This window comes from Lates calcarifer, linkage group LG17 (genome assembly GCF_001640805.2).
Source record: "Lates calcarifer isolate ASB-BC8 linkage group LG17, TLL_Latcal_v3, whole genome shotgun sequence".
Lineage (NCBI taxonomy): Eukaryota > Metazoa > Chordata > Actinopteri > Centropomidae > Lates > Lates calcarifer.
Genome location: NC_066849.1, coordinates 1,811,310 through 1,833,587, shown reverse-complemented (window position 1 = coordinate 1,833,587; position 22,278 = coordinate 1,811,310). Strand labels below are relative to the sequence as shown.

The 22,278-nt window shown below is 38.0% G+C and overlaps 1 protein-coding gene across 4 annotated transcripts in view; it reads right to left on the bottom strand.

Moving 5' to 3' along the window:
• The window catches only part of nlgn1 (neuroligin 1), a 309,442-nt gene that overhangs the window by 174,641 nt on the left and 112,523 nt on the right, over window positions 1-22,278 (bottom strand). For 2 of the 4 annotated variants that reach the window (XM_051077177.1, XM_051077179.1), the window contains one exon: window positions 6,528-6,587. The exons of the other annotated variants lie outside the window; for them this stretch is intronic. In XM_051077177.1, the coding sequence (XP_050933134.1) occupies window positions 6,528-6,587 (60 nt within the window). The remainder of the gene's footprint in view (window positions 1-6,527; window positions 6,588-22,278) is intronic. 4 annotated transcript variants of the gene reach the window in all.

The following is a 22,278-nucleotide window of genomic DNA, read 5'->3' as shown; positions in this document are numbered from 1 at the left end:
AAAGGAGTCAGAGAGGCAGAAAGATAGTGTTTGTGTCTAAAAGTTTCTCTACAGTGTGTGTTTACAGTACTCCAGATCCAGGGGGTAGACAAAATAATGTAAACACTATAGGGACAAACTCTGAATAACTCTTGAGGAGCTTAGTCATCCTAACAAACACTATGAACGTGGCTCAGTTATACTTTCAAATTGTGTAAAAGGTTCCTCCCTAATGTGCCTCAGTGTTATTCCAATGACAGTAGAAATCATTACTTTATTATATTAGGTTGATATGAAAACTACTCAGGCAAAGAAAAATGAAAACTTACCTTTCTTCTGCCTATCAGTAAAGAAGAAAGATAATGCATTTCTGAGGAAACAGGACATTATGCAACAGAAATAGGGTGGAGGAGCTAAATATTACAGTATGTCTGTATATTGGAGAAGTACAGAAATTGTTTTCTTCCCAACAGCGAATGTAAAATAGACTTATTAAAAAAAAAGAAAGAAAGAAAAAAAAAACCTCAATTGGTAAAAGGAAATGGGGTAAAAGAAAACAAAAATCTAGCAGGAAATTAAAATGAGCCTCATCTAGGTGAAATGTTTTCTCCTTGTGTGTGTGTGTGTGTGTGTGTGTGTGTGTGTGTGTGAGTGTGTATACTATGTCCTTTCCTCCATTTCTCTTGGTGCAGAGCTCATTACATCACTTCTATCATTCTCTGTCCTTTGTAGTGTTTTTATTTATTTATTTATTTTCTTTTCGAAGTTGTTCTGCTCCCTCTGTCGCAGCGGGCAGTGGCTACAGCTTAGCAGCACATCATAACTCTCCTCTGGAAGGCTTCCAGAAACTCCTGACAAAAAAGGTCAGGGAATTATAGTGGTGTGTGTGTGTGTGTGTTTGTGTGTGTGTGTGTGTTTGTGTACCTTGCAGTACAGTTATGTTATACCCTGACAAAAGGAGCGGAGGAAAGACAAAAGGAACAAATGACAAAAACCTGGTAATGGTGATGACTACCATGATTCTGATAATGAGGGTGGTAATGTGTGATGATGATAATGTTGATGTGACAGTGATGATGGCAGCCATGACAGTGGTAGTAGATCATAAAAAAATAACTAAATGCCTTGACGATGACAGCAATGATAATGTTGAAAATGATGACAACCATAGTGATGATATCCATGATTAGTGATCATAATACTAATTCTACAATTATAATACATTCACCACCTATATTACTACACTACACTCTAATTAATTATTGGTGATGACAATGCTGACAATGATGGCAACAACCAGCAACAGCTTAGATGACAATAGTTACCATGATGGTGATAATGATGATAATAATGTCGATGATGGTGATAACTATACCAGTGACAATAATGTTGATGTAATTACAGCGTTAACCATGATGATGATGATGATGACGATGACAGTAGTGTTGGTGATAATGCCTGTAGCAACCATGGTGGTATTGATGTTGTCAGTGGTGGCAGTCACAGTAATTCTGATGATGTTGGTAATGATGATGAGAACATGTTTACCATTATCTTAATGATAATATGGACAGTGATGACAAACATGGCAGTAATGATGTTGATGATATCACATCCATGACAATTATGATAAGATTAAAGTCTATGATGTGGTGCCTATGATGAGGATGGCAACTATGATGTAGCTGATATTGATGATGCTGCCCAAGACATTATGGTAGTCAAGTTAAGTCAAGTAAATTTTTATTTATATAGCCCCAGAAGTTATCTTGATGAATGTGATATTGGTAATGGCATCAACCATGACAATGTTAATGAACATGCTCATGGCAATTACAGTGGTAATGGTAACATCATGAAACCCATAAACAACTATAAAACCAAAGAAGTTGATGATTGCTTGAACCAATGGCAAACTTGACACTAATGATGATGACCACACAAATAAAAATGATTTGATGATCATGATTACATTCAGTGATTTAAATACAATGGTAATGATGATGAAGATAAATGATGATGTTGGGGGTGAGGAGGAAGACTTATAAGATTGAGAATATGATCTGCTGATCACTAAAAATGCTCCTGGGATCTAACCAAGTCTTCATACTGAAATAGTGCATTTTTGTTTAAAGCAAAATGTGTTATTTGATGTGTGTATGTGTATATGTGCTCTCAACTGTTACAATTAACATTTTAATTTGCTGCAGTGATATAAATCAGTGCGGTTGATAATAGCTGCCTCTTTTTGTTTAGCATTGAAGGTCAGTGGTAATGAGGTAAGGTGAGGATAAAATTGTCTTGGCAATATTTGAGCATTTGATGGATTTACCTGAATTTACCTGGATTTACTAGCTGAAACAAGTCCCACTGTATAATGAACACGCTGTACCTTGAGGTTTTAAGTTTATGCAATCCAGCTTGCTCTCAGTATGGTTTCCTGGCATCCTTTATTGGCTGCCACTGCGAGCCTCCGAGCCAAAAAAACCCTCTAAACCCCAGTCTCTCCCTTCATTCCCCTAACTTATCAATTAATCCTTATTCAGCTGACTGCAGGTTTCATCTCTTCCCATCATACTCTTATGTGCAGTGAGGTAATGGTGTATCTGAGGTGATTTCTGGAACACTGACATTTACTTTTGTAATATCAATATGCCCCTTTATTCCTCTGTTTAAAGCGACTTTAAATGACAACAGTTTTCAATGCAGCTGTTTAGAAACAAGTTTTTTACAACAAGCAGCAAGATGAAAGCTTGCATTGGGAAGAAATAAAAAATGAGATGCAATCTTGTAGTGATCCGACCATTCAATCTTCCTTGGGTTAGTGTGAGTGAGGGAGAGTTTGTCAGAGGATAGGTTCCATGCCAACACGGAGTAGATCATTGCTTCCTCGAGGATGAGGTTATGATCAAAGAGATTCAGGTGCTTTAGATTTCTCTGAGCAAACCCTGAGAGATGCCCCTGGGCTATTGCAACAACTTTGGTATCCTCTCCCTCTGCCGGTGTAGAGGACTTATCAAACCAACAGCAGACACAAGGAGCAGAGGTGTTTTTTATCCTGACTTCAGCCTTTTCCTGAAGGGAGCAAAGCCATGGGGATTCAGCAAAAGCAACAGGAAACAAAAACAAGGCCCTGTGGTGAACATCAATTGGATGCTTCCAGATGAAATACTCTTATAATACTAATTAGTAAACATATCCACTGGCATGTGTAATATGAGTGTGTAATAACAAATGTATTTCTGCTATGTACAAATAAATTTTTACATACATTTACTAATAGGATCTGATATTTTCAGGAACTGAAATTTTGGCTGAACTAATGCATGATGGTTATGAAACTGTTTTAGAGAGGTGTGGATTCAACTTTTTGTCTAAATAACACAAGCACCACTCTGTATAATGTAATACAGTTCTACAGTAACACAAACTACATGCTCTAAAATGATTGTACAGTTGAATCAACAACTCTCTAAAACAATTTTAATAATAACTGAATATTCTAACCTTCATAAAGGCAGAATTAATTGCAGGACTATTGTATTAGACAGCATATATTTTAACTAGGTGTGCCTAATAAACTGCTAAGTGAGTGTATATGTGTATTAGAGCTGTGCTGTTGCTCTTAATGACAAAAAAAAAAAAAAAAAAAAAAACACATTCAAGGTCGTGCTGTGAAACTGTCCTCAGAAGAAAGGCGTTTTCATTTTCAATGCTTAAATATGTTTTGTTTGTTTTATGCTTTCCTGATTGGCGCCTCCATTCCATCTGAATGTGCCATTAAGTAGAAAACTTTTTATTGTACCATTGCAAAATACCTTAGGTTGGAGGATGGTTGAGTCTACAGAGTGTCAGAAGAGATTATGCCAGATCATGAAGTGTTAGGCTACTCTGCAGCTAACTCATTGTTTCCTGGTTTTACATTGGTTGGTTTTTCCTTTTCTTTTAGTTTGTCACTACAGGTGGACTTAATCCGTTCATCTTATTACTGCTTTTAATCAAATGTTATCTGCTGTTTTTGATTTGTAATATGGCAGTTGGTAGTGATAGAGGAGGTTTCAGTTTTACTGTATGCAATCATGCCCCCTCAAAGTTGAAGTTGCAATTGAAATGTCACCAGCTGGAGCCTATGGATGAGCCTGATGGAACAAGGTAACACATTCCCCAGTTGATCTTTTATGATCCTTTCATCTGCTCCTGGATTCTTGTCATGCTGTCAGCAAAATCTATATCCTTGTGCCCTCAAAGTAATATATCCATAGTGTATAGGAAGATTAATAGCTCACAGGTATCGCCGTATAATACTTTATATATGATACCGGGGGCCCCATAAGAGCCTGGTAGCTACAACAATTCACAACATCTCCACTTCTGTATACACACTCTTAACCACTCCAGCAATATTCGTTGTAAAAAAAAAATTGGAGCTTCTAACAAATCCTCAGCTCTCAGGGACTTTCCTGTTTACATCTCTATTCCCAGCACAAAAGGATTACAAACACCAGCTTTACTGAGTATAAAGGGACTGTAAAATCCAAGGTTTGCTGGGTGTTAGTGATGGTGAGGTGAGGGGATGTCCTCATTGAGTTTGCATCTACAAGGCGACAAGAGGTCAAGGGGTAAGAGCATCAAGAACCGCTGGGGGGGGGGGGATCCGAGTTGATCAGAGTCGGCCCGGATAACACAGTGTGTGACTGTGTGTGTGTGGGATCTCAAGCATATTTTCCTCTATATTAAACTGGATTAGTTGTCTGCCCTGCATCCTTTATCGAGATAATACTTGAAGCTTGCTGGGATTTCATTGAATAGATCTGTGTGAGCTGTGTGACTCTCTCTAATCTTATTGGTGTGTGTGTGTGTGTGTGTGTGTGTGTGTATTTGAGTTCCCAGAAAAACAGCATGATGGCACACATCAAAGGGATCTGGATGGTTATGAGTCTTATTTGGATGTAATTGCTGTTTACTTCGTCACATTATACAGTAGAGGTGCCTTATTAAGACTTTCTGCCTGTCATTAAAGTTGCACTGTAGCGGCCTTAAGGGGATATGACTCTATCTCAGTGTTTTATCAAGGACATTTTATTCTTAATATGATATTTCAAAGGGCTGCTTGTTTATGGCAACTAAGAAAAGGTCCGTCTTTTTGTATTATTGAGATTAATGGATTTCTAGCACACTGCTGTAGCTTTCAAACAGCACTTAATTTGAATATCAAGAGAGGCGATTGCAGTGTTTTAGTCCTATAGTCTTTGTCTGGTATCAACTGGTTCCCTCTAGTATTTTTTTCATCAGCATATGTCAATCCTCATCAAGTATTAAATACCTTAAAAGCATAAAATATTAATGAATTTTTATTGCATTTTACCTCAGTTTCAAGTGTTTAAGTTCGTGTGTATACATAAAATCTGTGAAATCATCTATACCATTACTAACATTATCAAGTTTGATAATGTTATGTCTTCTCTTCAGTCTGTTACTCACAGAAACTGGTTCTCTGGTGATTTAACTCAACCACTGAGATTATTTCTGCCTCTGCAGCAGCTCTGTCCCTCACAGATGCTTGTAAAATTTAAATTACAATCTGTTGTGTAAGCAGTCCTCAAAATTTGAAAATCACGGCATTGACAAAAGCCACGAGTCGGCCATCACAATTACAATGTAATAGAAACTGAGTATTTATGTGCTGTTTAGGTTGCATTAAAATGGAGAGCCCAGATGATCAATTAAAACCGTAACAACAGTGATGTCACTTGAAATCAGCTCTACCCAAATGGCGGCTCAGTCATTATTGCCAAGTCTGTCAGGATTGCTCACCAATCTGTATTTTATGTAGCTATAAAACTAAACTAATTTGGCATCTTGAGACTTAAGTTCTCAATCCAACAGCCACTGCAAATGGGTGTCCAGAAAGTTAGCTTCACATACTGGCATGTAGTAAATTAGCTCAGAGCCAGGAGATAACAACCCACATGTCTCTGCAACAACCAGACGGTTGACAGAGGTGATTTTGTCCAATATTTTTTATGTTGTTCTCATCACATATTGTACAAAGGTTTTTGGTTTGACGCCTAAAACATGAACAGGACTAAGTGTTAGTATAGGTGCAAGCCAGTTAGCCAGTGGTTGGTCTTTGGTACATGATCTGATTTTAAAAACGAGACGAATTAAAAGAAAAAAAAAAAAACATGCAAAAATGTGTTAAGAGCTGGCTGAAGGGTTAATAGTTACTTGATCTGCTGGTGGGATGCAACATAGAAAAGGAAAGAAAAGGTAAAGGAAACAGCAAATCCAAGCAGAGAATCTATATTACAGTATTAATACCAAAGAATGTGGGAGACATGTAAACTTTAGACATCAAGCTGAAAAGGACAAAACACATCCAGCCAAAAAAGAGAGTTTACGAGTAAAGAGCAAAAAGAAAATGTCCATCACTTTCAAAAAAAGGACAAGAAATGTAAGAAAATCAAAGAAGATAAAAATTGGAGGAGAAAGGGTAAGTTTGGTTTCCCTTGTCATGCAAATCAGTTTGGCATCAGGGGAAAAAATACCTTCGTCGTCCGTGCGGTCACTATCACCTAAATCATCAGTGTGTTTCTTTGTAAGGGGACCTATGGGACCAAGAAGGAGAAGATGGAGGAAAACAGGGTGATAAAGAACACACACAGCTTTCAAAAGATGCTCTCAAAAGATAAGAAAATATGTCAATAATCAATGTTTCTATTGCCCCTTTTTTTTGGAAAAATCTTCACACTGACAAGGAGACTGGGTAAACATTACCACAATGTCCACTTCACATGTTTACAGTAGAAATTTACTGTATATTGCTTCATTTAAGAAAGTTAAGGAGCAAGAAAAGAGGGACTTTAAAAAAATGATGAAAAAATATTAGTTCTCTGTTCAAAATGAAGACTTAACTGAGGATAAACCTCTTAGGATCAAAAGACATAAACCTCTTTGAAATAGTGCATACAGCAGCATCAATTATACATATCACAGACATTACGTTAACAATTTTAAATGATCACTGTAAGAGAGAAAAAGGCAGCATTTTTAAGAGCAGAGCACTTGACAGAAGCATGTGACAAACTCCCCCTGTTGTATTTTCAGTGTGTGTTAACAGTACATGGGCCTAAACACACACACACACACACACACACACAAACGTGTACATCCAATGTCATGCTTAGGTTTGGTTGCAGGGGCAATGCAGGGAAGCATACCCTGCTTTAGGAATGGAAGATAGAGACAGAAATGAGAAAAGCAGATACCAGAGAATGGGCAAATTTATTTCTATTTTCCCTGCTATTTAAATAATGGAGGATTAATGTCTTGTTTTTTCCTCTTCTCACTTTGCCAATGTGAGCTACAGTATGATACGGTTAGATGGTTAAAGCCTTGTCTGCATGGCATGGAGATTTCTGAACGGTTTAATTTGAATAATACTTTAATAAACTCCTGATATTCCAATTTTAATAATAATCCATATTGTGAGTGTGCGCGCGCACGCACACACACACACACACACAGATAAAAACCAAGCAAGGCATTTCCATTTTAAGGCTAAGCTAACCTATTACTAACTGGCCTTATTTAGCAGACAGAAAAGATTGATTTTGTTCAGTGTTGATTTCCTAAATCTCTGCAAGTATAGTTTGCTATTGTATTTTAAACTATTACTTTAAGTTATGTGGTCTTCTTGCTGTTGAACTTGAGACGGGTTAATAGCATTTAAGTAGCTGGGGGATTAGTTTGACAGGGGAAGTGGTCAAATGCTTCTTTATTAAAACCACCAAATTATCATTTTAATACAAGTTTGTTGTACATAGAGAGACACAAACACATGGTATCTTAAACAAAAGTAAGACAGACAAATACAGACACATTCACACACCCACAAAGAGCATACAGAGATGCCACATAACAGATCTGAAAACATGCAGTCTTGAAGAAAGGAATGTACACTTGCAAGGTGCATGGCACAGAAAAATAGAACAGCATACTGGCAGTGCTTTAGCCCGCTCTCACACACACGCACACATACACACACACACAGGCACACGTAAACCAAGGACGTCCACAACATGATGTCATAGGGCTTCAAATAGGCATCTACTGAAAAGGAATTGACCCCTCCAGTCCTTTCCAACCTTCATTAGCCACAGTGCCAATGGTCAACAGTTTAATGCAAACCTTATACATTTCCATCTGTCTTTATGAAACTGATATGACCATGAGCTTTAACATGACAAAGGTTAAAAGACATATTGTGTCTAAAATGGGAAAAGTGAACGCAAATTATTGTGTTGGTTTGAACATGTTAATGGAATATACAATTGGGGATGAATGACTGTAAAGGTTAAAGATACCTCTCGTTGGTAGCTGATGTTGATGACTAATAATTCCTCTATCATTCAGCATCCTGGCGGTTTATTTCAAGGCCAACCATCTCTCTCCAGTGACTTTAAAGAGGAAGCCAGCTCCCTGCATATCATTCTGTCCTACAGCAGTCTCCCCGCTCTCTTTGTGAATTTGACAAGCAATTTGATAAGCAAGAGCTGACTTGTGCTTTCTATGTGCTGAATAAGCACCAAGACACAAGTATTGCTTCTTTCAAAATGTGAAACGTCTAAGAAACACAGAACATCCACTGTCTAGGGATGTGTTACCTGTTTATAGAATACATTGCATAGAGAGATCACTGTCAAAGCAACACATAATGGCTGTGGAAGATTCATGTTAGCCTTTTAGCATACGCTGTGCTGAGTGACAGAATGCTGTGTGCTTATACTTAAGCAGACACCACACAGTAAAATTTTTTTTTCTTTTTGTTTTGTTTTTTTAATCCCAACACTATTAACATCTTAAACTGTCCCTTGTCTCCATCTTTTCAAATACATCTTGGGTAGTTAATTTCAAAACTCCCTAGTCCCGATTCAAAAGCTCCCATTGACCTTTGATGAATTTTGGGCTGAACATGTATAAAATGATGCATTATTACAGTAAACAGAATATTTCAGTTCAATTGTAATAGTGTAGCATGGTGCTGATGCTGGTTTACAAAGACAGTTGTTACAACCTCCACAGAATCTTTTAAAATTGACAGTAGTTTATTTTCATTGCTACATACCCTCTTCAGTTTAAGTAAGAGCCCTTTATTGTACTGACATATCCATTTATGTTGTTGTTGTTGTTTGACATAACACTATATTTCTTTTTGTAAAATCATAATGGATAAACTTTTCTTGTAATACAGTGATTCGTTTCCATGATGCTACGACAGTTGCGAATTGAAGAATATTGTATGTACAGTGCATTCAGAAAATATTCAGACCCCTTCACTTTTTTACATTTTGGAATGTTGCAACCTCATGCCAAAATGAGGCCAAAATTATATACAGTATATATATATATATATATATATATATATATATATATATATATATATTTTTTTTTTTTTTTTTTTTTTTTTCTCTCTCTCTCTCTCTCATTAATCTACAGTCAATACGGAATATACACCCCACACACAGTCCTGTCTGGGCTAAATTTCAAGTTCATAGCAAAGGGTCTGAATAGTTACAGTATATCAGTGGGATATTTAAGTTTTTTCCTTTTTTAATAAATTTGCCAAATTTTCTAAAATCCTGTTTTCACTTTGTCATTATGTAGTATTGTATGTAGTATTACCTTATCTTGATTTATAACTACTGTCTACACATTTAAACACTACCTTACAGCTGTCTTGGGGTTGTAACACAGATAAAACTAAAATTAACCTCCAATGGTCAGCACAGAAAACATTATTTGCTCAGTTAAGGTAGACTAGGTCAGATATCTTAAGTGTGGTAACAGGGAGTGGTAACATTTCCAAACTAGGAGAGAATGTTTAAGTCAAGTTTTAACCCTCAAAAACATTTGAGGAGTTTTTATCTACATTTCTGACATTTGTTTTATGTGGTATAAACATGTCAACAGCTCTTTTTCTTTTTTTTAATTATACTGAAGAATTACCCATCATCCAATGGACTAGGAATTCCAAAGGTTCTAAAACTATGAAAGCTGCAGGCTTTTATGCAAACACACTAAGAAGACTTTAATCAACACAATACACTGGATATTTCAAAATCTCTGTAAACCATGCCCTTGAATGACCCACAAAGACACACAAAATACGAAGAAGGATGAGCAATGTGTGAAAACCTGTGAGACTAAAAGAATCAAAGAGAGTGTGACTGATATGGCAGTTCTCTGTACTGCACATGTGCTGCTATTACAGTGGCATGTTGTTTGACTGAGGGTTAGTGGGGATCAGAACAGACAAGACAGCTCCATGACAGCTCCCATCACACACACAAACACACACACACACACACATACACACACACACTTACCCAATTATGAATACACACATAGATTCAGAGAGAGAGAGAGAGAAAGACATCACTCAGCAATCAGGCGTCAATTCTAAACTGCCCAGTGACAGGGAGGCCACAACAGTGACCTGTGCTCCCTTACCTGTCACTGTGAGCATATGTGTGTGTGTGTGTGTGTGGTTGGGTAGAACAAACAGCCACACTGGTGAGGTCTCAGCTGGTATCAGCTCTGATCATTGTTTATGAATCTGAAACTTACCTTCTTTCTATCTGACTCTGTCTCTGATCATTCTATATATTTATAAAAATAATATATATCTTTCCTAAACTTTTTTTTTCCACTTATGTCCTTGTCTGTACCCCAATTTCTGTTCAACTATGGCATTTGGGTGTGAATGTCCTCCTTGATCTTCCTCTGGCTGTTCACTGACTCCTGGCTGAGAACTTTGACCCCTGTTGTGAGCAGTTTTGGTCACACCATCTGTTTAATCCAGACTGCTGTCAGGCTGTTTGTTCAACTACTATTCCCAAGAACAAGTTTTCAAATTCTTAAAAGTGCCATAATAGAATAATAAATTAACAAGACTGGCCTCTACACAGCACTGTGCATTTCATGTGAAGTCAGATTTGGAGGGAAATCTGCTGAATTGATTTTTGGTATCAAACATGAAGATTTTCAGGATTTTCTTCAGAAAACATTTAAATGCAATACAATATAACACCCATGCCTGCATCTGCTCATAATGTTTTTGGTAATTGATTTTAGAAAATATAATATATAATATAATGCTGTCCAGTACAACACCAGCACAAACTATGAACTCAGTAATAAGCCATTACCAAACTATGCTGCCTGTACAGTGTGTACAAAAAAAGACTTGTTTACTGATAGGCATTATGGAAATTAAACTCACGAGGAGTACCTGATGAAGAGGCCACTGAGTGCATATGAAAGGGAACATTTTGTAGTTTTGACCATATTTATAACACAATACTCACCATTGCAATTTCTGTTACAACAAAGTCGGATGAGCAGTCATACTCAGACAGGTTGTAAACCAACAGTAAAGCCAGATTCTCTAAACCACCTACGTTAAACTTGCATAACTGTTAAGATGGACAGTTTCAGTAATGGGTTTACCATTGACCTTTTAAGTTTGGCTATCCTGGGTTTAGAACCTGGCAGCTCATGTTTCTTACGACTTACTTTCTTTTTTTCGAATTTCTTTTTAATGGAGAAGCCATGTTCCCAGATCTCTGCAAGTAACTTAGTGAGTATGTTATTAACAAAATTAACAATAGCTACATTATTAAGACCCAGGTTATATGATGCCAAATTTCCTTTTCATGCCACCACATTGTCCTCTCTCTAATCACTCAATACAGAAAATATTACATTTTTATTTTCAGTCTATACTGTCTTTTCTTTGTTAGATGCAGCTGCTTGTTTTATCCCTGTCCCTCTCTTTCGTCTATCCTCATAGCTCCCTCTCTCCACCATCAGCATTGATTGGAGACTGATGAAGAGGAGTTTCACACTCTCTGACACTGTGCAACAATCCATGACTCAAAAAGCCAGTGGGGAAGTAAGAATAATACATACACTCAACCCTCGGGCGTTCCCCGTCTCCTATATGAGGTAATTATTGTAGGGAGAGTCCATGCATTGATCGCAAATTCAGCACAAGAGCTATCCGCACACACATATTGCTCTCTGTATGCATCAGTCAAGGTCCACAGCAGCATAGAAACACAGCAGCTTAATCAATCACCAATGCACATTAAAATAGGGGATCTAACAGAGCGCACGGCTCAATGAGCCAAATAGGTAATCTACTACTGACCTTGGATAAAATCCCTACAGGCTGTAAACTATAAATACAGAATCTATTCCCCAAGGTAAAACTGGGAGTCTAATGCACTTCAGCAAACCCTGATGAGAGGAATTAACAGAGACTATGAGCAGTGCCCTATAAGTACAGGAACTGTACTTTATGGTAATGTCATGGTGCCAAAGCACACAGTACATGGGTTAGATGGGTGTGTGGCATGGACAGATTTCTCTCTCTCATCTCTTATGGTATGGTGCGTATGAGGTTCAAGCTTGTGGGAAAAAGGTATAATTCAAATAGATACTGTTTCCATCTTCTGTCTCACACTAGCATTGACTGGAGACTTAAAAAGTGTTTCACTGTCTTGACACTGCAACAAACTATGAAGCATTTGCATAATCACAGCAGACCTAGTGTTAGAATTGAATAAAAATGTGATCTCATATGGTGATCATCACATGGCTTTATGTCACCTGATGATATGATGGTTGTGATGATTTGTGATGTCACCTTAAAGTTCAACCAGCCACTGTGACAGTAAGTCATTAGTGAGAGAAATTACATTCTATGGAATAAATACCCTGTACTTTCCAGAGAGATACTGCACTCTAATCTAGTTGTATTACTGTCTCAAGACTTCCAGAAAAAAATATTCCTATTTGTACAAAGGTTGTAGTAAAACAATGCAACTATACTGCGACTGTGAGCAACCACTTAACTCATCTCTCTGATGCAAAGCAAAGGTAGAGGTAATATAGTAGTGCAAGAAGTAGAAGTGGTAGAAGTACAATAATGCCATAGAACTTCTTAAGGCCAGACTATGGTTGGATTTAAGAGTTTCATAGGAAGTGATGTATGGCCATGTCTAAGAGCAAATGTCTGTCCTTGAAGGCATTCATGGCATACATAAAAAAGCAAGAGGTTAAGAGACAGAGGGAAAGGTTCAAATCTCTGTTGATTATGCTGATTCCTGTGTAAAGTGCATGTTGGATTGTCTGTTTTGAAAAGTTACAATTTCGACATCAGGAATGTGCAGGGAAAGCAGGTGCCTAGCAAGCACTTCATACAAAACAAAAACAGTACCTCAGGAGGGAGGTGTGGGTGGATAGTTGGGCATATAAAATGTGTGACTTTGATAACAAAGACCACTATTTGCATCCCTACCATCTCCACCAACTGTCAACATAGATCTCCTTAAGTCATGGCCAGGATCCCTCCACTAACCTTGACCAAGTGGTCTCAGGCGAACAAATGTAAAGTAGAACTTAAATCATTTTAATCATCCTGATATTCTTTACTTTCCTTTACCACATTTTCCTTGAAACACAGTGTTTTGTGATATGATATGATAGTGCTGCCAAATAACACAGTGATTCCAGATACCTGTGGTATATGTAGTAAGAGTAGGCACAGGAGAGACAGATAGGATTAAGAATTATTTCATGAGATTCATTCTCACCAGCAGAATGTAACTAAATGTGAAAAAGTGTAAATTAGAGCACCAGCATCTGGTTTTATAGCCATAACTGATCATAACAACAGTGATATGGATGTTTGCAGGAAAAACAAAACAAAATAATAAACCACAACAACAACAACAGCAAACCTTCCACACACCTTTAGCTGAAAAATAGCTGAAAAAAAGTTTAAAAAAAGGAAGAAAAAACCTGTTGTAACTTGTTTGTTTTAAGTCATGGCTCACTCATGCATTTTTTCTCTGACCTAAAGCTGCAGAAGCCATTTTTTTGTGAAACCATCAGTACCCTCAGTAAATCTACCAAGCTGATAACTCACATGTTTTCTAAAGTATCCTAAAATATCCCATTGCAAACACAAACAGTGACTGGCCGAGACTGCATGGGTTGTAAACCAGCAGACATGACGCATTTGAGACCTAACAGCCTTCATGCTCACTCAACCTTGTCTCGTGCACACACTACATTTCTTGTTCTTTTCTCAGCTTCCTCTTGCCACTCATTTTATCTTCTCATACTTCCCATTCTGCTCCTCCCCTTCCCCTGCACTGATAATTTTATTCTTGCATTCCTCCACTGTTATCTTTCCTCATACTGCTTGCTGACAAGACAAACATCCACACTGTCAGTGTAAGTGAGTCAATTCAAAGCAGCAAAAGGCCTGGAATGGGAGGAATCTTTTCTGAGCCATTCATCTACTTAGAAAGCATACACTGCAAGTTTTCCAGGGCAGATGCATTTGAGTTTTAGAATGGTAGTGTATCAGTCAAATGTCTTTCACAGTAACATTTCAGTGTGGGGGCATCAGGGCCCAGGACATGCATTAGTCAAAAGATCAAACAGCAAATCAAACATAGCGTACATGTCATAATACATGTAATAACTATAGTAGCATTCAAGAGCATCTTCACATCCATTTGATTTGAAGCAATTATTCACAGTTATGGAGTGTTTCTTCTCTCAAGTGGAGACAGGGTTTATGGTTTTAAGTAAACTATGTCTGTGATGAGTGATGAGGTAACAGGTATTCTAATATCTCAACATCTGTATGAAGCACTGGACTCAAAGAAAAGTGATTTAAAAGATTTTTTATTTTTTTTATTTTTTAGCTGCTGCTGCTTTGTTCCGACAATAATATGTGAATAAGATGAAAGCCTTTTCTAATTTCTGACTTTATAAGCAATTAAAACTTCTAAACTTAACAATTTGGATACCTTAACCTAAAGGGGGAGAAAAGTAACAAACAAAAAATTGTAATAACTACACTGTTGACATCAGTGGTTGGGGGATTGAAGAGCGGCCAAAGCAGTTCAGTAGTCACTGACCAATCCAGTCTCTCCAAGTACATCTTAGGATGTATCAGGACTACGTGTCTAAAGAGACAACCAATATTTTTTTTTATTTTTTTTTCTTTGCAAACTGACTCATTTTGACCAACACTGTCAGCTAATAGACCAGTGGACAGTCCATTTATCATGGAGTCAAGCTGTTTTGAACCAAGCTTTCTCTCCTTATGCAGTGAGACTTGTCAGCTTTACTTTGTGTTCACCCACTGCTCTGTGAAATATGGCATGACAGGAACTGCAGAGGTTTTAAACCCGAGTTTGTGACCCTACTTACACAAGAAAGAAATATGGATTTTGACTTCAGGCTTTGAGGCAAGACTCAGCAGAAAATATGTTTGTGTAATATTGCATAAGGAATGGCTCCAGTGATACAATGCATTGGATTTATGGGTAATTTGGAGCTTCAATAATATGTAACAGCTTTTCCTTTGTTTTTAATGAGGCAAAAGATAAAATGCTTCAATTCATCCTCAGTCCACAGTGAGCTTTGCACTGAAATGAATGTCTAAATCTGTAAGTCTAACATTTTACTGTACTCGTGAGGCTGACATTTTAATGCCTTTGCTGGAATCTCACAGCGGTGAAGTGAAAATCTCAAGGATTATCACACTATCAAAGCGAATCAAAAGTGCTCTGTAATCCTGGTTCAATGGTAAAATGCCAATGCAATGCAGAGTGCTCCCTCCCTGGCTTCAGCTGTTGCACTCCTGACAGAGGAAGAAGCCATCACACTGGCCAACAGCAGGATTTGATGTGCACATCTGCTCTATTTTTGTCACATGTCAGTGTCACAGTCACAGAATCAGGGTGTGTAGCTTTTTATTAAAACTGAGGCTATAAAAAGAAATGAACAAGAACAAAAAAAAAACAACAAAAAAAACATACTGTTTCAACAAACTGCATTTTTCGAACAGGAGCAGTTCGTGGTTGTTTAAATTTGCAGAAAAATGAAAATATCCACTATATCAGTTATTTTATTTTAATAGCTGAAGGCCACTTTTTTAGGCTAAAATGTGTATTTAATAAAATTAACCAGTTTGGTTAAGTGGTTAAAACTACACAAGTGAGAAAAGAAAAAAGACACAAAAGTGATATTCTCCTAAAAATAAACAAAAAAAGACTGAGAAAAATGCTGAATATCCTTAAGGGTTAAGGGTAGCCTAGTCTTTCTCCATGCAGCTCCTATCTCTTTACAATCCCCTGTAGACAGAGCTTTGTCTATTTTACTCCACAAAAGATCACTTTTCTTTAAACCATTATTTTCAAGTTGTGTTTCCTTAATAGAAATTGTGCAGCAGTGACATGAAAGGTGAGATGAGAATTAGTGCACACACACACACACACCACACACACACACACTGCATGTGCCTTTGCCTGCTGAGTTACCATAACAGCCAAAAGCTACATTTTAGTGAAAATCAGCTTCTTCCAAAATGCTTTTCCCCCATTTGTGTACATGACGTAAAGGAGATCTTAAAAAGGAAGCCCTGGGCTTCCTGGTGACAAAACCAATTAGTGTAAAAGCCACGTCCATGCAGCTGCATGGGAATGAATCCCAGCTCATTTTATGCTGTCATAGCTTTCTCTCTTTCCTTTCTTGTCTGTCTCTACAGTAAAACATCACTGAAAGATGTAGTAAAACATTTAAAGGGGGCAGGCCACCAAATTCTCATTTTAAGTAACTAAAGATATCCCTTTAAAGGGGAATACAACTCAGTTCAAGATTTCAAAAATAAGGTGGGAATTGGTTTTGAAGGCCAATGACTGAATGATAGTAAAGACCGACATTTAATTTCTAACCGTTAAATTTGACTATTTGGAGCTGTTAACTTCCACAAAGTACTCCCAGAGGTAAAGCCTCTTAAACACGGAGGCCTGGATTCGAATCCTGTTTCAGCATTGATCTTAACATATAATTTATTCATGGTTAAGTTGACAAAACAAGATAATATATAAGGAAAAAATCAAAAACATAGTCAGTGGTGCAGTGCTTAGCACTGTTGGCTCACAGAAAGAAAGTTAAGGGCCTTTCTGCGTGGAGTTTTCATGTTCTCCCTGTGTCTGCATGGGTTTTCTCCTGGTGCTCCAGACTCTTCCCACTCTCCTCCACTACACACATGTACTGATTATTTCCATCATATTCAGTAGAGCAGATGTACCAATATGTATCACCACATGACTGTGTGTGTGTGTGTGTGTGTGTGTGTGTGTGTAAATTCCAATCAGTGTAACTCTGCAACAAACAGAAATAGCACTGGCGCTTTCATGCATATTAAATGCCACTAAATATCACAGACATGGTTGACTTTCAAACATCTTAGGGTCTATGTATGTATATTCGTGTGCATACTTGTGTATTTGAATGTGTGTGTTGTCACTGTGTGTGTTTGATTGCGGAAGGTGTCCAGAGGTTGCATCTGCCACAGACCTGAGGATGAAAAAACATCAATGACAACTATGATGGTGAGGAGCTCATTAGCCACAAGACAGTGTAGTAGTAAAATACACACTCAATTATTTACACAACCAGACCATGAGGTATACTGAATAAATATATAATGTAAAATAAAATAAGTCAAATAAAATGAAAAAAAAAATAAAAAAATACAAATTGATAGTGAGCTCCTACTAGTACTGATAAAAATAAAGCTACTGTAGAAGGCTGCTGTATTGACACCAGGTGTATTCAATCACTTTGCAGGAATTTTAGCTTGAAAACATCAATCTCATGTGAAGAATCAACTGCATCTCCAACACATGTATACTGTATGCTACTAAAATAGTTTTACCAAACGTCTTGGCAACATCTTACACACTGCCGCCATTACATTTACATAAAATGCAAAGAATTGAGGTCCTGCATGTGGCTGGGACACAACAATACTTTAGTTAAGTTTAGGGGAATATTTCTTTCAAAAAGTAAAAACCTGCCTTATGCTTTATGTGCTTTATGTTATAATGGGAACATTTTTGCAACTTTGCAGATACACTCATGAAAATGTCTTGTTACAGGTTTCCTCATTTCGATAAAATGACGATGTTGCATTTTTTACAGATATATGCTGTTTATCATATATAATGTTTAAGAAACAAGATTTGTAGAATTTGAAAATGACTGTAAAATTATTGTAGTAAGTATAATTTGGTCGACGTTTGGGGTTGTCGTCTGTCCATCTATGATACTCAACGACTTTCAACGCTTGACAGAGCTTTTCCTGCACTTAATGGCGACTTGTCCACCTGTCTCCTCTGGGGTTCTTCGCTGCTGTGTGCAAACGCATACGCAGAGACACACGTCAAACAGGAAGCAGAGAGAGAGACCCGAACGTAAATTACCTTTTCATTTTTATATTTTTTTCTTTGCTTTTCTTGGGAGGGTGAGGAGGTCACGTTTTGGTGGGGCGGGCTGCCCTGCCAAGACAGTGGGAGGGGAAACACTGAACATGTCTCTCTTTCACAAGTATAAATGAGAGGTCATGCTATGGAATGGGTCTGATTAAAGCAGTACAGTACAGAGCTAAACTATGCCACCTCTACATACAAATTCATCAAGATTAGTTCAAGCTAACTACATGGTAGAAAGTGTATGCAAATAAATCAGCTACCAATATTGTGTGTTTACAGCATTAAACATGTTACACATGTAACACATGTACAGGTAAAACATGTAACACCATTATGTTACATAAACATTTTAAACCCCCTGATTCAACCCACCTACTCTTGTCTTAAAGTGAAGTCCCATCTCTAAAATTAGCCTCATGTAGAAAAGGTCAAGTGTGTCTAATTAGCTCTGTGAGGTTGATGTGACTCTAACTCAACAACATGACTCCATGGTGCTAATTGCCACTGGCAAATAAAGAGATGCCATATTGACAACTGGAGAGTTAGGGAGACATTCTGCTATTGGCAACACAGTCCCCTGTCTTTCTGCAGAGCCCTCTACCTTTTCTAGTTATTGACTGAGAATATTCTTCATCGCTGAATCTTCCTGCTTATACATCATTACCAACAGTGATCAATCACTGATTATTAAATGAAATGTCCATTAAGGCTCAGGGGTATTTCCATACTGGGCGATGGGCCAGGGAGTGATGCCGGAGGCAGCAGCAGCAGCAGCATAGAGACTGAAACAAGGCTATGTCAGGCCACTGTGTCGTTTTATATGCAGCCACCGACTGTGAAGTTGAAGCTTTTTTTTTTCTTTTATAAAAACACAAATTGCTTGAAGTTTCCTTGACTTGACAGGCATCAGCATGTGGGCTAGGAAACACAGGAGCACACACACACACACATCTGTGCAAGCAAGCTGCACTCCTCCATACACGTACATCCATATACTGTCACATGCTCATAGACATAATGATATTCTCAGCCATACACACACGCACAATGACAAACAATCACATTTTCCTCTGTCATCTCACTATCACTCTCTCTGTCACTTTATGTGACTCAGTCATTCCTTCTTCTAATCCAATCTGTTCCAATCTTTCTGTCACTCAGTCCCACTCGTTCTGTCTTGTAATCCAATCTTCTCATGAGAAATTTAACAGAGTACATATTTTCCCTTTTTTTGGGGGGAAGGATTGGGAACACACATACACACACACACAAAGATAAACATATGTGAAGTCCCAGAGTAAAAAAGAAAATTAAAAAACATGCTTCTCCGTCACCTCTGGCTGAAAACGACTGAAAAGGTTCAACCAAAGCAATCCATGTGTGTTTTCTGATCTAGCGTCCCAAACAGCAGAGCATCATTCATCAATGACACCATTACACAACTATTTTGACATCTGGGAGAGTTTAGGCAACTAAGCTCTACTGTACACCTTAAGTTTGTTTCATGTCATTCAACAAATAGTCTCTTATCAGCATTATTACTCAAAAGTGCAACTGCGACAGAGATTGCACAATACTGGCATTAAGAAGACCCTCAAATACACTGCCCCCAGTGTGCGATTTTATGCAGCGTGTCGGCATCGCAGAGTCAGAGGCACGATGTAGCCTCGGCATCTGTCGGCTCACCCTTTTACTGTATAAAATGGGTGCTGAATGAATGCTTCACTTCTTTGTTATTTAGGAACTGTTAACATAGATGAAATAAGATGAGCCCTGGTAGAACTCGTATTTCACGTTCTAATGTATCAACAGATTCCAGAACTCATGTTGCATATAAATTATCATTGCTACCAAACACTCTTTGATCATGTGGTTGATTTGTTCTGTTTTCACACAGCAAAGGAACTATAGCTGAGTACGCTGAAAAGGTATAGATTTCAGTCTGACCTTTGAATGACAACTTTCACACAAATCAAATGGGAAAATGCAACATTTGTTTGAACCACACCAGATAGCCTGGGTGTTACTGTATATAGGCTTACTGGTGGACTGCTGGCAGGAGAGAGGCTCATTCAGCCTGTGCTCATTCAAGAGGAAATTCACTCACATGACCAGAGTGCTTGCCAGGTAATCAAGCAGAGGTTGTTTTCAGTATTTGAGTGGAGAATAAATGGTGTAATTTACCAGATGAGGTAAGACTTAAGGTCTTAAGTCTAATGGGTTGGACAGTCTGTTTTTCAATGTAACTGGCCTGAATACTGTCATCTAAAGCATTGCAATGTCTGAAAGGACCGCTCAAGAAAAATAAGCAGAAATGGGCTGAGTGAAGGGTGAATTGTGATGAGTGATAAGTAAGGCATCAGCTGACTTGTTCACAGCATGGGGACTAAGAATCAGATGGCACACTGTGGAAGTAAACATCTGATCAGCCTTTCAATCAAACAGCCCAGTGAGGGGTCAACATTCATACATATGCAATCGCATTACATAACCCTTTAATGCCCTAATGTTTCTTTATACTAATAAAAATGATTCCTTTTCTGCATGTGAGCAGGTGAGTGTCATCTCTGTTGAAATGCTTTACTGATCTCTATTTACTTTTCCTCTTATATAATACTGTAACATTAATTAACCATTACTAAGACTCTGAGAGATGCTCTTATGTATTCCTTTTGTGTGCTGAAATGGAATGCCTCACTCCACTCCGCTGAAGTGGTTTTTGTGTCAGAAAGCAGAGAGCAGATTCAGGGGGATTAGGGCTGGGACTGCTGTCATCTAAAACACTGACATTTAAACACTCCCTCCTCTCCTCACGTCTCGGTCAACCCGTGTCTTCACTTTCTCTTGTCTCTCTCGGTTTCCTTCTTTCTGGGTTTTCTTCTATTTGCTTCTTCAGTTCTTCTCTCCTGAGTGTCTGTCTTTGGTGGATGTGTGTTTGTCTTTTCCCACCAGAGTCCTGTTGATCGGATTCCTCGTCAAAAAGTTTTTCAGCTTTTTGTTTCAGACAGTGACGAGTTCTGAAACTGTTCCCGGGCAGGTGTGTGTATGTGCGTGTGTCCAATCTCTTCTTCCTAAGCAAATTGGTTATGAAATAAAAACAGGGACATTTGTCATCACCCTCCAGAAATGCTGATAAATTTTTTTCTTATCTGATGCCCTCTGTCGTCAGGAAGAAATAATTTGTCAGTGGCTTCCAAAGCTGTTTAAAACAGTTAAAAACAAAACTGTTTTCAGCTATGGCTATGGTTTAGTTAGGTAAAGGCAAAAATATAACATGATTAGAAAAAATAATCGCAGTTTGGATTGAAGTTATTAACTCATTTATGTCTAAGGTCAAGGAAAATTCATGGTCATGGTGAAACTAATGTTGACTGCAGCAAAGAATCAGGAAACAAACATGATCCCATCTATGATGTTACTAACTCAATATCTCCCTTTCCTGTAGTATTGTGCTCTTTTGTCTCTCTTTCCTCTTCTGTCTCTTTCTGCAGGTATTTCTTCCTCTGGAGCTGTAGAGTCTGATCTGTGATGACAAGTCTCCTGCTGCTGCTACAACTCCACTCAACACTGCTGCTAGAATTTAATTACTTTACTGCTATTAGTTGTATTGCTGTGTTAGCAGTTAATACTTTAATTATCATTACTATCATTACTACTGCTATATTACTGGCCTCACCAGTAAACATCTTGAGGCACTTTTCATATAGAGCAGGTCTAGACCATACCCTTTAAAATAGGTATTTACAGAGAGAGACCAACAAATCCACCATGAGCAGCACTAGGAGACAGTGGAGAGAAAAACTTCCTTTAAGAGGCAGAAACCTCGAGCAGAACCAGACTCTGATATGGAACCTGTGTTATGCTATGTTCTTCTCTCGTTATTCTCTCCCTCCCTCTCCCTCCTTCCTAACCCAACCGGTCGAGGCAGATG